Source organism: Daktulosphaira vitifoliae, unplaced genomic scaffold, assembly GCF_025091365.1.
Source record: "Daktulosphaira vitifoliae isolate Bord-2020 unplaced genomic scaffold, ASM2509136v1 Scaffold_4, whole genome shotgun sequence".
Lineage (NCBI taxonomy): Eukaryota > Metazoa > Arthropoda > Insecta > Hemiptera > Phylloxeridae > Daktulosphaira > Daktulosphaira vitifoliae.
The window spans coordinates 2,949,501-2,963,677 of NW_026099575.1; the positions used below are offsets into that span (position 1 = coordinate 2,949,501).

General features: G+C 26.6%; 2 protein-coding genes across 6 annotated transcripts in view; both read right to left on the reverse strand.

The window, feature by feature from the left end:
• The window catches only part of LOC126905288 (uncharacterized), a 51,241-nt gene that overhangs the window by 26,900 nt on the left and 10,164 nt on the right, over nucleotides 1-14,177 (reverse strand). The gene's annotated exons all lie outside the window — the stretch shown is intronic.
• Nucleotides 1,146-6,595, reverse strand: LOC126905287 (uncharacterized). The gene is made up of 3 exons (XM_050684839.1): nucleotides 6,468-6,595; nucleotides 6,348-6,402; nucleotides 1,146-3,672 (listed from the first exon to the last, which is right to left on the reverse strand). Exons 1-3 carry the CDS (start codon nucleotides 6,471-6,473, stop codon nucleotides 1,436-1,438), a joined length of 2,298 nt encoding a protein of 765 aa, XP_050540796.1. The 5' UTR covers nucleotides 6,474-6,595; the 3' UTR covers nucleotides 1,146-1,435.

Below are 14,177 nucleotides of genomic sequence, written 5' to 3' on the forward strand. Positions count from 1 at the left end.
TGAATGGAATGAAGAAACAACAAAGGCTGCTGCTACTAAAGGATATTTAGAAATCTTAAAATATTTACATACAAAAGATTTAATAATAAAAATATAAAAATTATTAAAATAAATATTATGAAAAGGAAACTTGGAATCACACGGTTAACTATTGTTATTTAAATTAATAATTTAATATGTTATACAGCTACCATTATCATAATTGTGCCAAAAGTGCAAATTATTACTTAAATTATAATTATTTATTGATGTATATTTAATTTCATTGTTACATTAATATACATTTTTTTGTGGATAAACGACTTGGATATTCCTTTATTTATACCAATCCTTAGTCTTTATTTTCCCTTTGTTAGTGTCATTAGATTTTTCACTCCCAGGGCGTATACAAAGTTCATATTTATCCAGTATGAATTAAGAAGAGTTGAACAAATTGAGAATAATCAAAAATTGGATATAATGAAACTCAATCAATTAATAATTACTTTTTATCAAATTCTAATAAACATAATTACCAATTTAATTATGTTCATTTAACTTACTTGTTTTCTATTTTTAATGTTGAGAATTTAGAAAAATTCAATGATAAAATTTTATGAAATAGAGATTTTTATAATAACTTGGTGAGATATCAGAAAAAAATTGTGCATTGCGATTGGTCCAATTTAATTTTCTTCGTTAATAATTTAAATTCGCCAATTAACATTAATTGATCAAAAACATACTAAATATACGTTAAATAGAATAATGGAAAAATTATTTACTAACGAAGTACTTGAACAATTTTCATAACAGAGAAAAAAGGGAAATCTAAATTTTCGAGATGGCTGGAATATTATATTATTTGAATGGTAAACATTTTATTCTTATACAACTTCAATACTATAAAATTAAAATAATACACAGAGTTTTCTATATTAATTCAATATAGTATCTTATTATATTTTAGAATATTAAAAATTAGCCAATGCTAGAAAAATTATTCTGGAAATATTATTTGTAAAGCTGAGAAAGTTTTTTAAAATGAATTTTATGTTACAATTGAACAACTTTATATTTCTAAAAGTGTTATTTAAATTATAAACGTTAGTTGAATAGTATTCACAATAATATTTCATCAAGATTATACTCAAAAAATAATTCACAAAAATCGTCTTAAACGTATTAAAATACACATTGATAATTGAATATACTAGTTTTTTGTAATGTGACGGAAAACTAAGTAGAAAAGAAAAAATGTTGATATCATATATAAGATTTTGGTAATACTTCGTAAAAATAGTACTTCTTAAGAAAGTAAACTATCAAAAATGCTGTTATTAAAATCAATACCTTCTGAAATACATATCAAATTTCAAGTTAATTTATATAAAAAATAATGACATAGCCGCCTCTTAAGTGAATAAAATAAAAATAATTATATTTCAACATACAATTAATTAAGGCAGCCATTGTCGGTAGCATAATTGACTATACTTATATAACCATTTTGAAAAGCTTCATAAATGGTACCACTACTCCATGGACAGTAATTTTCATTGGCAAATTTTATGCAATCTAATTGACCATTTGCAGCAGCAAGTCTTGTTGTCTCTTTGTCCCACACACACCCATTTAAATGACTATATTTTAGACAATCTAAGTGACCATTTGCAGCAGCTCCACTCATTGTCCCTTCATCCCATTTACATCCATTTTTATGTGCATATATCAAACAATCTATATAACCACTAGCAGCAGCTTCCCTTGTTGTGCCTTCGTCCCACTCACAACTATTTTCATAAGCATATTTAATGCAGTCAAAATGTCCATTCGCTGCAGCCAATCTCATTGTACCTTCAACCCAATCACATCCATGTTTATGGGCATATTTTAAACAATCTAAATTACCATGTACAGCTGCTGCAGCTATTGTATCTTTATCCCAATAAGATCCCTTTTCATGAGCATATATCAAGCAGTCTAAACATCCACTTGCTGCAGCAGCTCTAGTTGTAGCTTTATCCCATGGACATCCATTTTCATGGGCATATTTTAAACATTCAACTTTACCACTAGAAGCAGCTGCTTTTGTTATATTTTCATCCCATGGGCATCCATTTTTATGTAAATATTTTAAAATTTCTAGATTACCTTTTAATGCAGCCATAGAAGTTGCGTCTATATTCAATTCGCATAAATTTTCGTGGCCATATTTTAAAATTTCTAGATTACCTGTTTGAATAGCAGTCATCACAATATTGAATTGATTCCATTCACAGCCATTTTCGTGGGCATATTTTAAGCATTCTAAATGACCATATTTTGCAGCGACATCAGTCGTACTTTTATCCCATGGACATTCATTTTCATGGGCATATTTTAAACATTCTAATTTGCCATTAGAAGCAGCTGCTTGTGTTGTACCTTCATCCCATGGACATTCATTTTCATGGGCATATTTTAAACATTCTAATTCACCATAAAAAGCAGCTCCTTGTGTTGTGCCTGCATCCCAAGGACATCCATTTTCATAGGCATATTTTAAACATTCTAATTTACCATTATAAACAGCCATTTCTGTTGTGCTTTCATCCCACTTACATCCATTTTCATGAGCATATTTTAAACATTCCAAATTACCATTCATAGCAGCATCCATAGCCGTATCTTCATCCCATTCACAACCATTTTCATGGGCATATTTTAAGCATTCTAAATGACCATATGAAGCAGCTGCATCAGCCGTACTTTTATCCCATGGACATTCATTTTCATGGGCATATTTTAAACATTCTAATTTGCCATTAGAGGCAGCAGCTCTAGTTGTAGCTTCATTCCAAAGACATCCATTTTCATGAGCATACTTTAAACATTCAAATTTACCACTAGAAGCAGCTGCTTCTGTTGTACTTTCATCCCAAGGACATTCATTTTTTTGTAAATATTTTAAAATTTCTAAATTACCTTTTAATGCAGCCATAGTAGATGCGTCATTATTCAATTCGCATAAATTTTTGTGGGCATATTTTAAAATTTCTAGATTACCTGTTTGAATAGCAGTCATCACAATATTGAATTGATTCCATTCACAGCCATTTTCATGGGCATATTTTAAGCATTCTAAATGACCATATTTTGCAGCCGTATCAGTTGTACGATCATCCCAAGGACATTCAGTTTCATGAGCATATTTTAAAATTTTTATATTACCTGCAAAGGCAGCCATGATGGATAAAACTTTATTTAATTTGAGTATATTTTTTTGGGCATATTTCAAAATATCTATATCATTATTTTTAAAAGCAATTTTCACAATTTTTAATTCATCCCATTTACAGCCATTTTCATAAGCATATTTTAAGCATTCTAAATTACCATATTTTGCTGCTGCTTCTGTTGTGCTTTCATCCCAGGGACATTCATTTGTATGTAAATATTTTAAGATTTCTAAATATCCTTTAGTAGCAGCAGCCTTTGTTGTTTCTTCATTCCATTCACATCCATTTTCGTGGGCGTATATTAAACATTCCAAATTACCTTTTCCAGCAGCTACAATAGTCGTATCATCATCCCATTTACATCCATTTTCATGAGCATATATTAAAAATTCCAAGTTTCCAATTTCAGCAGCTTTTCTGGTGGTACCTTTTTCAAATTGACATATTACATCGTCATCTGAATATTGAATCGCTATATAACAATTGTTTATTAATTTTTGCTTTATTTAAATATTTATATTCTTATAAAAAATTTTTTTAATAGTCTAGATTATTAAATTAGTCTACCTAGTTAAGTTAATTCAATTAAAATTTTCATTCATAAAGTTATAATAATTTAGATTATTATTTAAGTTCAACTGCAATTATATTAATTTTATTCTCAAGCATAAATTAATCATAACCACATTTTTTGACTAACAATACATTTTTAGCTTCGATGCGAAGCTGAAAAGATATTGGTTTTACTATGATGTGTTTTTTTTTTTTTTTTTTTCTGTTACCACTTTTCTCAGCTCTCACCGAACGGATTTCTTTCGACGATGCATCAAAAGATCACAAATCGTATCCAGTCGAAGATATTACTCTCAAAAATTGCCATAACTTTTTTAAAAATAACCAAATCAATATAATTTTTTTTTATATAGATGTTTGATGTCTTTACCTATCATTTGGTATATTTTTTTCATAAATTTAACCCTTAACCTGCCCACAGAGGGGGATTTAAAAAGACAACTTTTTCACAAAAAATTTACTTTTTCAACTTAACTTTTGAAAGTGTACCGGAAGGTCTGACACTTTTATACATATCTTAAGTTAAAGCTCATGTAATTTACTTTATTATGAAAAAAAAAAAAAAAATTTTACTTCTGGACTTGTCTTCGTGATAAAAATAGCTACAGAATGCTATTTTTGTGTGAAAATTCTCGATTTTATGTTTTAGATTTTTTACTTTATAATGCTATAACTTATTGAAAAGTGTATGGATCAACACAATTTTTTTATGAGAAATAATATTTTTTAATAATCCCTTTTTCATTCAGGATATTAATAAGAAAATAGCAGATCATGTAGCTTTTGGAATAATCCACTAATTTTTTAAAATTAAACACTATCTAAATATTTGCATTGAAGCGTTTTTTTTATAGTGATTTTAATCACTGTCAGATATCATTATACTTGATCCAACTATGCCACGTCACCATTGTGCCACGACCCCTCTGTGCTGGTTTTTTTTCCGATATATTGCTATTAAAAAAAATCTTAATAAATTCGAAAATAAGGTAAATTGATACATATCAGAAAAAACGATAACACTATGGGGTCGCGAAACAATATAGAGGTGACATAGTTGGAATAAGTATAGATGATATCTGGCAGAGATTAAAATCACTATCATAAAAAACGCTTCAATGCAATCTGTAGATAGTGTTTAATTTAAAAAAATTGGTGGATTATACCAATAGCAAAATGAATTCCTATTTCCTTTATTATTCTTGAGTAGTAGTTCTGTGATTTATAAGTATAATATATGAATAAATATTTGTTATAGCAAATAAATATAGTCTAACATTTATATTTAATAATTTAGTATTGTAATTTGTACGGCAAATCCCCCCCTGTGGGCAGGTTAAGGGTTAAATAAAAACTTCCCTGTGAGCAAGGAACAAATTTTCACATTTAATATACCAAATGTTAGGTAAATATTTAAGGTATCTATAAAAAAATTATGTTCATTTTTAAAATATTATGGCAATTTTAAGAAATAAAGTTTAAAAAATGTCGACAATTTTTAAAATTGTAATTTTTATGGGGGTTTCCCCCATTTACAAGAAACGATGGAATTTTTTCAATTTTCGAGGGTAATATATATAAAAGTCGATTACCTCATAAATATGACAAGCCCTTGTAAGGTAATTAAAAATAAAAAATATAATCTAGTTATATATTTTTTAAAAAGAATAACAGTATAAAATTTAAATTGAAAAAAAATGTCCGTAAAGATAATTTCATATTGAATTTCTTTGGTGGGCGTCCCTTTACCTAATAAAATTAAAAAAACATTTTTAACTGAACAATCATTTGCACATAAAAGATAAATCGTCGAATATATATTTTTTTAACTTAAAATATGTAACATAAGCTTTAATTTAACATATTTTTAAAAGACATGGTATTTCCGGAACATTTTAAGAAAATAAGTTGGAAAAGTTAGCTGTTTTCTATTTTAAAAAACCTCTGTAGGTAGATAAAGAATAGGAATATTAACCTACATTATTTATTAAAAAAAATTGTTTATTTTTCAAAAAAATATAATAGTTTTAAGAAAAAAGTTTAAAAAATGTCGAAATTCATCCATTTTAAAAATCAACATTTTTTTTTTCAATTTTCAAGTGAAATGTCTTCAATGATGTACGATTTGTGATCTTTAAAAATATCGTTAAAAGAAATCGGTCCGATGAGAGCTAAGAAAGAGTGGTGACAGACACAAAAAAAAAACACAACATATAAAATTAATATCTCCTAAGCTTCGAACATAGATTGCGCTAACAATGTATGTTTTGAGACGTCGATAAATATAAAATTTGAGCCAACAGACACAAAAAAATAAGTCATAGTAAAATTAAATAAATTAACTACTATGTTAAAATAATTAAATAAATTATAATAATAAATGATTGATGTCAATTAATTATTTTCTCAATTTATATTAAATTTGTTCATAAATGTTTCATAGTTTAAAACTATAAAACAACTTCGTAAATTTTACATACAAATATTGAAACTATTGAAATTCAAAATTGTACAAACTAACGAATAAATAAAATACAAATAAAAATTGTATAAATAATGTAACATAGAATTTACCTTTGTTAAATATTACGCAGAATATTATCAACAAAAGAGTAATCAATTGCCAATACTAGAACAAAATAAAATGACTTTTAATATTTCAATTGAGCACCTCAGATAATGTGTATTACTCACCTTCATTTTTATTCTAAGTGTAAAATTCTGAATAACTATTGATAATTTTTTGATTACATTAGAATATATGCAATAATGTACAATCAACTACGAACATAATTTATGCCTACTTCTGTATTTTTATATATAAAAAGAGTATTTTAAGTAAATGTTGAAATATATAAAGTTATTATTTTTAGTCAAACTATTCATACACGTGTAAGAAACAATAGGTAAATCAGTATTGGTATGAATAATTGACTTAATAAAAAAGGAGAATTATTATTACAAATACAATTTTATATTTCTACTTTATCATGTTAAATTTTTTTAGATATATTAATAATAAAAAAAAACTGTAGCACAATTGGGTCATGGTACAATCGAAACGCACATTGGAGTATTTGCATCTAAAAACCAGGAAAAAGTTTAAAAAAAAAATTTATAAAAATTCAATTTATAATCACTTTGTATTGCAATTTTTACTACATTATAAGCACCTTATATTCATTTTTATTTTTAACAATTTATTACTGCACTAATTATTATGTTAAGCACAAACCTATTTGAATTATGCATCTTATAATTAAGTTAACTTGAACAAAATGCTTTTATTATTCTTTGTGTGTGTCATACGAGGGCGTATGACAAAATAGAAAGGGGTGAAATTGTAATATTATATTATTACTTATAATATTAACATACGTATTTATTATATTAGTTTACGGGATGTATCCCTATTTTTTATAAGCATGCTATGTTTACATAATTAATTTTAACTGAATTTTGAGAAAGACACAAAAACAAAATAAAAAATATTTATATACATAAAAAAAAAAAAAGACAAAATCTAAAATGTTTACAACTAATAAATCAAATATATAAATAAGACATAACTAAGCACAATACAAATATTATTATAATATAAAATTAGGAACTGCATTTGCACTTCTAAGTCATCGGTGGAGGGGTTCGTTCATTAGGTAATTTGTGGGGGCATGCGTGACTCGGAAAGGAGCATTCGACCTGGTATTCATCTGCGGAACCCTAAAAGGGATCAGAAACAATAGCGCAGGACATTCTATCTTCCCATCAAGCAAACCCCCGAAAAACCTATAGCCAGCAATACTTCGCCTCGATGACAGGGTGGAAAGGCCTAAATTATATGCCACGGGGCTATAATCGTGGGGTAGACATGGTAAACATAGCGCCCGCCCAGCAAAACATAGAAATTTATTCTGCATCCTTACTAACTGGCGACAGTTGTCTGCCGTGGGGGGTCCCACACCACACTGCCATACTCTAATATAGGGCGGATCAGTGCGCAAAACAAAATTTTTAAGGTCTTTTCAAGCTTGAACTCTTTGGTCAATCTAATAAGTACACCAAGCATTTTGAAAGCTTTACAAAAGACATGTTGGATGTGAGCGCTGGGGTCAAGATTGTGGCTGAATTTGAATCTAAGGTCCATAATATTGTTAGATGCGCGAGGGATTTCGTCGTTACCAAGGCGATATGGGAAAGTAATCGGAGAGTGATTCCTAGAAAATGTAAAAGCTTTGCATTTGGATAGGTTAAGTGTTAAACCCAACTTAGTTAACCAATCAACAAATTTATCTAGGTCTGCTTGGAGCCTTATACAGTTACTAGGAGATTGAATTTGCATAAATATTTTCATATCATCCGCAAAGCAGAGAACATGATAATTGTGCCCCTTGAGGTACCCCTGATTTAGTATGGAATAAGTTAGATTTTATTCCGAAAACTCTAACCCATTAATACCTATTGTCTAAATAAGAACTGAATCACGACAGAAGAGGCTCCCCGAAACCAGTTTCTTTGAGCACAAGAATTAGGGCCTTATGATTAATATAGTCAAAAACTTTATTAAAGTCTGTATAAATTACATCTGTCTGAAATCCAAGCTGAAATGAGTTAAACACATAATTACAAAAGAGGACGTAACAAGTAGAGATAGATCGACCAGGTCGGAATTCATGCTGTTCATCTATGAGTATTTGGTTAACAGATGATTGTAATGCATTCAGAACTATTTTCCTTATAGTTATATCATATAGTTTTTAACTAATTAGTAATAATATGAAAAATTATTGGTGATTGAAAACATATAATTGCTGATTTGAAATAGCACAAAAAATTGAATATTAAAAGTATATTTTTACTTTAAAACTATATTTCGTATAGTTATATCCTATAGTATACTATAATATACTAATTATCAGAAATATTACGTGCCTATGATTTTGTTCACTATTGTGTTGTTGAATTTCATTTTACCCTATATATTTTTGGTTATTTTTTTTATATGTTAATACTCGTTTTGAACTAATCAGTAATAATATAAAATATTCAATTTTTATACAAGTTTGCTATAAAAATAACAACTACTTTATAATTTTTTATCTTTCTCCGTAAAAATTACAATACTAAATTATTAAATATCAATTTCATATTATATTAATTTATTAAATAATTAATCATATATTATACTAAAAAAACATAGAACTATTAGGAATAAAGATGGAAATAGGAGTTAATATTGCTTTTGGAATAATCCACCAATTTCTTAAAATAAAACACTATCTACAGATTTGTATCAAAGCGATACATATGATAGTGACTTTAATCACTGTCAGATATCATTCATACTTATTCCAACTGGAGATCTACAGTTTAAATCTCAACAAAAAAATCTCTATTAATCGGATCAAAAATTATCTTGCAAATTCGAGTTTTCGTTTTTTTTTTTTGTACTTAAAAAACACTCTGTATATAAATTACAGATATTGTACATAACGTATATTCTATATATATAAAATGCAGGTTCTTATTTAAAGAACACCTTGTATATAGAAATAAAAAGGATTCTTATTTAAAGAAAACCATATATTTTTAATACGGGCTTCATTCATTCTGTGTATGTAAAATGAAGGTTTTGTACTTAAATAACACTGTTTATAGAAAATATAGCTTTCATACTAAAAAACATTTTACATATAGGAAATAAACATTAAGCTATTTATTATTTAAACTTTTAATCCTTATATTTAAATTTTAAAGACAACATAAATTTATGTTAATTTATATTTTAAGAACCATTTACCGAATGTATATTCTTCTCGAAAATTATTCAGTTAATTCAATTTTAGTTACCCCATATAGCTGCTGTTGACTTTATTTTGTGCTTATACAAATGGTAATAACCAACTAAAATAAATACAATAAACATAAAGCATCATGTGTTTAAAAAGATATAAACTTTTACTTCTGTACAACATTGACAGATAATAAGACTGATATTGCAATTCAACGGCTCTAACCGAGGGGACAGTAATTATAGGGAAAAAAAAATTAAAAACTGCTATTAAAATATTTGGTTTATTTTTTCCAAATTAGTTTTATTCAAGTAGTCTACAATAGTCACAGTTATACTTTAATCTAGCCTAGTTATAAAATGACTTTTATTTTTTATATAAAGACACTAACGATTCGTATACAGAAATTCGATGATCATTACTGTTTGCTAACTAAAATAGCATTAAGATCTATCTGTTCTAGACCATTAGATCTCACTAGTATATAACAAGCTGAAAAAGTCGTTAGTAAAATAAAATAAGTCAAACAAGATATAACTCTATATTCAACTCTAAAAGTCAGAAACTATTATTTATAAAGTTTATGAAAAGATATATTCCTAATCTAATGTTAATAATATAAAATAACAATTAAGATTAAAAAAAAGTAATACATAATAATTTTTATATTTTTTTATTAATTTTTTAATTTTCTAAATTTCTGAATTTTTATGAAATAATAAAAGTATAATATAAAAGTAAAAGTTAAAGTTTAAGTGTAATATCAGTAAAATGATAAAAAAAATTTTTAATTTGTATACATTTTATTAAAACTTATACCACTAATATTAAATATTAAATATGGTTTTTAAATTTAATTCTTTGTTTTTCATAATGATAAAAATTATTTTTAAGATTTTTGAATATGTAAAAGAGACAACTTCTATTTAAAACTTCTTTACTTGACACAATCACTTATGGACCCTTTAAGATTAAATTATGCCACTGGAAATACATAATAATAAGTTTTTAGTGTGTAACAATAAGTACTATAAAAATAGATACATCAATAATAAATACTTTTAATTCATGTCAAACTTAATAGTATTTATTATTTATTGGATACTCAAAAGTTTTATTTTACACGGCACTTAATTTAAGTAAAATTAGATTTAGTAAAGAAGTTTTTTTTGAGTTAAAAAAAACAAATTAAATTGAATAATTTTAATATTAATAGGAAGAAAAACACTTTGTTCCAAATATTTTTCGTATAATTAATGATCAATATAGGTAAACGGTAATACTAGTATTTTTCTTTAAAATAGTTTATACTTAGACTATATCATGACTAATTAAAACGAAACATATTACCATTGAGAACTAGAACTGCTGTAAATTATTTAATTATAAATAATGTTAGTAAAGTGATTTAAGATAAAGTTGTAATTTTTACGACCACAATTACTTTAATTTTATTGCAACACATAATTTTGCTACCAAAACACTTTTCTCAAATAATTATTTGCATTTTTTTTAGTTTTTATATTAATTAAAACCAAAAGAATGAACAAAGAAGTCGGTCCTAACTTCTTACAGTTGGTCAAATTTGTTTTCAGTTTTTTCATATTCATTTGTGTTCCGGAAATCATTGAGCAATTAAAAAGAACAATACCATAATGGGCAGCAATTGAAAAAGAAAGAATTTGTCAATGAGAATTGCCAAAATTCTATGCTTTATAATGACATTATAAATATACTGGTAAAATAGAAAATTATAAATAATTGAGCGAATAAAAACAAATCGTTTTCCGTATTCGTTTCGGAAATTCGTTTGATCAAATGGCAAACCAAGCGAGTGGATCAGACCGTAAAAAAGCTGTGGGCGTTCACTATTATTATTATTATTGTTATATAGTTATTATATCTGTATATATACAGTACATAGTAGAACGTCAGTAGGAAATCGAAATTCGCACATAAAAAAGTGCAAATTAGGTCGACACAACGTGGTAATGATGGTATGAAGACAGCAAACGCTGAAGATTCCGAAGTTGAATCATATTGTGTTTATGGACACGTTTTAAAAAAACTGTCGGACGTTCGGCTTTACGACAAAACTATGGCCCACATAATATTAAATATTCTTTTGAAATGACTTTTTAAAATATGAATATATTTTCTAAATATACAACAAAATAAATTTTACTGTGTAATTAATTATTGTTACATTGAAATTAGAACTTATATGTAAGTATTTATTAAAACTATTGGCTAACTAGTGAACTATAACTGATATCTATATTACAAAGAATAAATACAATTTAATTAATTTCCTTTCTTTTTTCGTTATTATTAATTTTTAGCTTCGATGCGAAGCTAAGAAGGTATTGGTTTTACTAAGATGTGTTTATTTATTTATTTTTTTGTGTCTGTTACCACTTTTTCTCAGCTCTCACCGTACGGATTTCTTTCAACGATACGTCAAAAGATCACAATACGTATCTAGTCGAAGACATTACCCTTGAAAATTGAAAAAATTTCCCTCGTTCCCCATAAATGGGGGAAACCTCAAAAAAAATTACAAATTTAAAAATCGATAACTTTCAAAATTTTTTCAATTTTTTTTACTAAAATGTGCCGTAACTTTACCAAAAATGAACATATCAATATAATTTTTTTTATAGATGCTTGATGACATTACCTATCATTTGATATATTTTTTTGGTAAATTTGACCCTTTAACTGCCCACAGAGGGGGATTTAAAAAGACAACTTTTTCATAAAAAATTAACTTTTTCAAGTTAACTTTTGAAAATGTTCCGGAAGGTCTGACACTTTTATATATATCTTAAGTTATAGTTCATGTAATTTACTTTATTATGAAAAAAAAAAAAAAGTGACCTCTGGACTAGTCTTTACGGCGAAAATGGCTACCGAATGCTATTTTCGTGTGAAAATTCTCGATTTTATTTTTTATATTTTTTGGAATATTACACCAATCTTTATAAAATTAAACACAATCTAAAGATTTGCATCGAAGTGTTTATTTTTGATAGTGATTTTAATCACTGTCAGATATCATTATACTTGATCCAACTATACCACGGCACCACTGTGCCGCGACCCCCCTGTTCTAGGTTTTTATACATAATTTAAATAATTTTTTTTTACATTTCAATTTCCGATACAATTGTAATAACCAAATATATAGGTATTAATACAAGATTAATAAAATAAAAAAGAAATATGTGGGATAATATAATTGAGAAAAATTAATGTTAATTTATTTATATAAAATGATATGAATAAAAATAAAACAAAAAAAAACCCAGCACAAGGGGGTCGCGGTACAGTGGTGATGTGGCATAGGTAGATCAAGTATAATGATATCTGACAATGATTAAAATCACTATCAAAAAAAAACGCTTCAATGCAAATATTTAGATAGTGTTTAATTTTAAAAAATTGGTGGATTATTCCAAAAGCTACATGATCTGCTAGTTCCTTATTAATATCCTAATTAAGATAAAGTATGTCGAATGAAAAAGGGATTATTAAAAAATATTATTTCTCATAAAAAAATAATGTTGATCCATACACTTTTCAATATGTCATAGCATTATTAAGTTAAAAATGTAAAAAACAAAATGGATAATTTTCACACAATAATAGCATTCGGTAGCCATTTTCACCGTGAAGATAAAATTAAGTCCGAAATTTTTTTTTTGTACAATAAAGTAAATTACATTAGTTTAATTTAAGATATATATAAAAGTGTCAGACCTTCCGGAACACTTTCGAAATTTAAGTTGAAAAAGTTCTACTTTCTACATGCATTTTTTTAGATTTGAACCCCCCTCAAATATAGGAAAATGTTCCGATTTAAAAAAACAGTATGTCGAATGAAAGATGTATATAAATACTACTTCTCATGAAAAAATTGTCATTTTAAATACCCCCCTGTGAGCAAGTAAAGGGTCACATATAAAAAAAAATTTACCAAATGAAAGGTAATAATATCATGCATCTATATAAAAAAAAATATACCAAATGAAAGGTAATAATATCATGCATCTATATAAAAAAAAATTTATTAATTCAGTTATTTTTAAAAAAGTTATAGCAATTTTAAGTAAAAAAAATTTCGAAAATTTCGAAAATTAGTAATTTTTAAATTTGTAATTTTTTTAGAGGTTTCCCCCATTTACGGGAAACGAGGGAATTTTTTTCAATTTTTGAAGGTAATGTCGTCGACTAGATACGATTTGTGATCTTTTGGCGTATCATTGATTGAAATCGGTTCGGTGAGAGCTGAGAAAAAGTGGTAACAGACACAAAAAAAAAACACATCTTAGTAAAACCAATTCCTTCTCAGCTTCGCATCAAAGCTAAAAATTTCAGAAAAGAAAGAAGTTAGATTATATTTATTGGGCAGGGGGTCTATTTTTGAGCTTGGACTAATCATTGGCGAATGTTTTAGTACACTAAAACATTAGATTATGATTTTAGTGCACTAATGGAAATTCGTATTTTTGAATTTTATTTATTATCAGTCTAAAAATCTTGCACTAATCGTACATTATCTAATCTAATGTCATGTCAAACCAATAATTATTAGTGCGATATGTTAAATTAT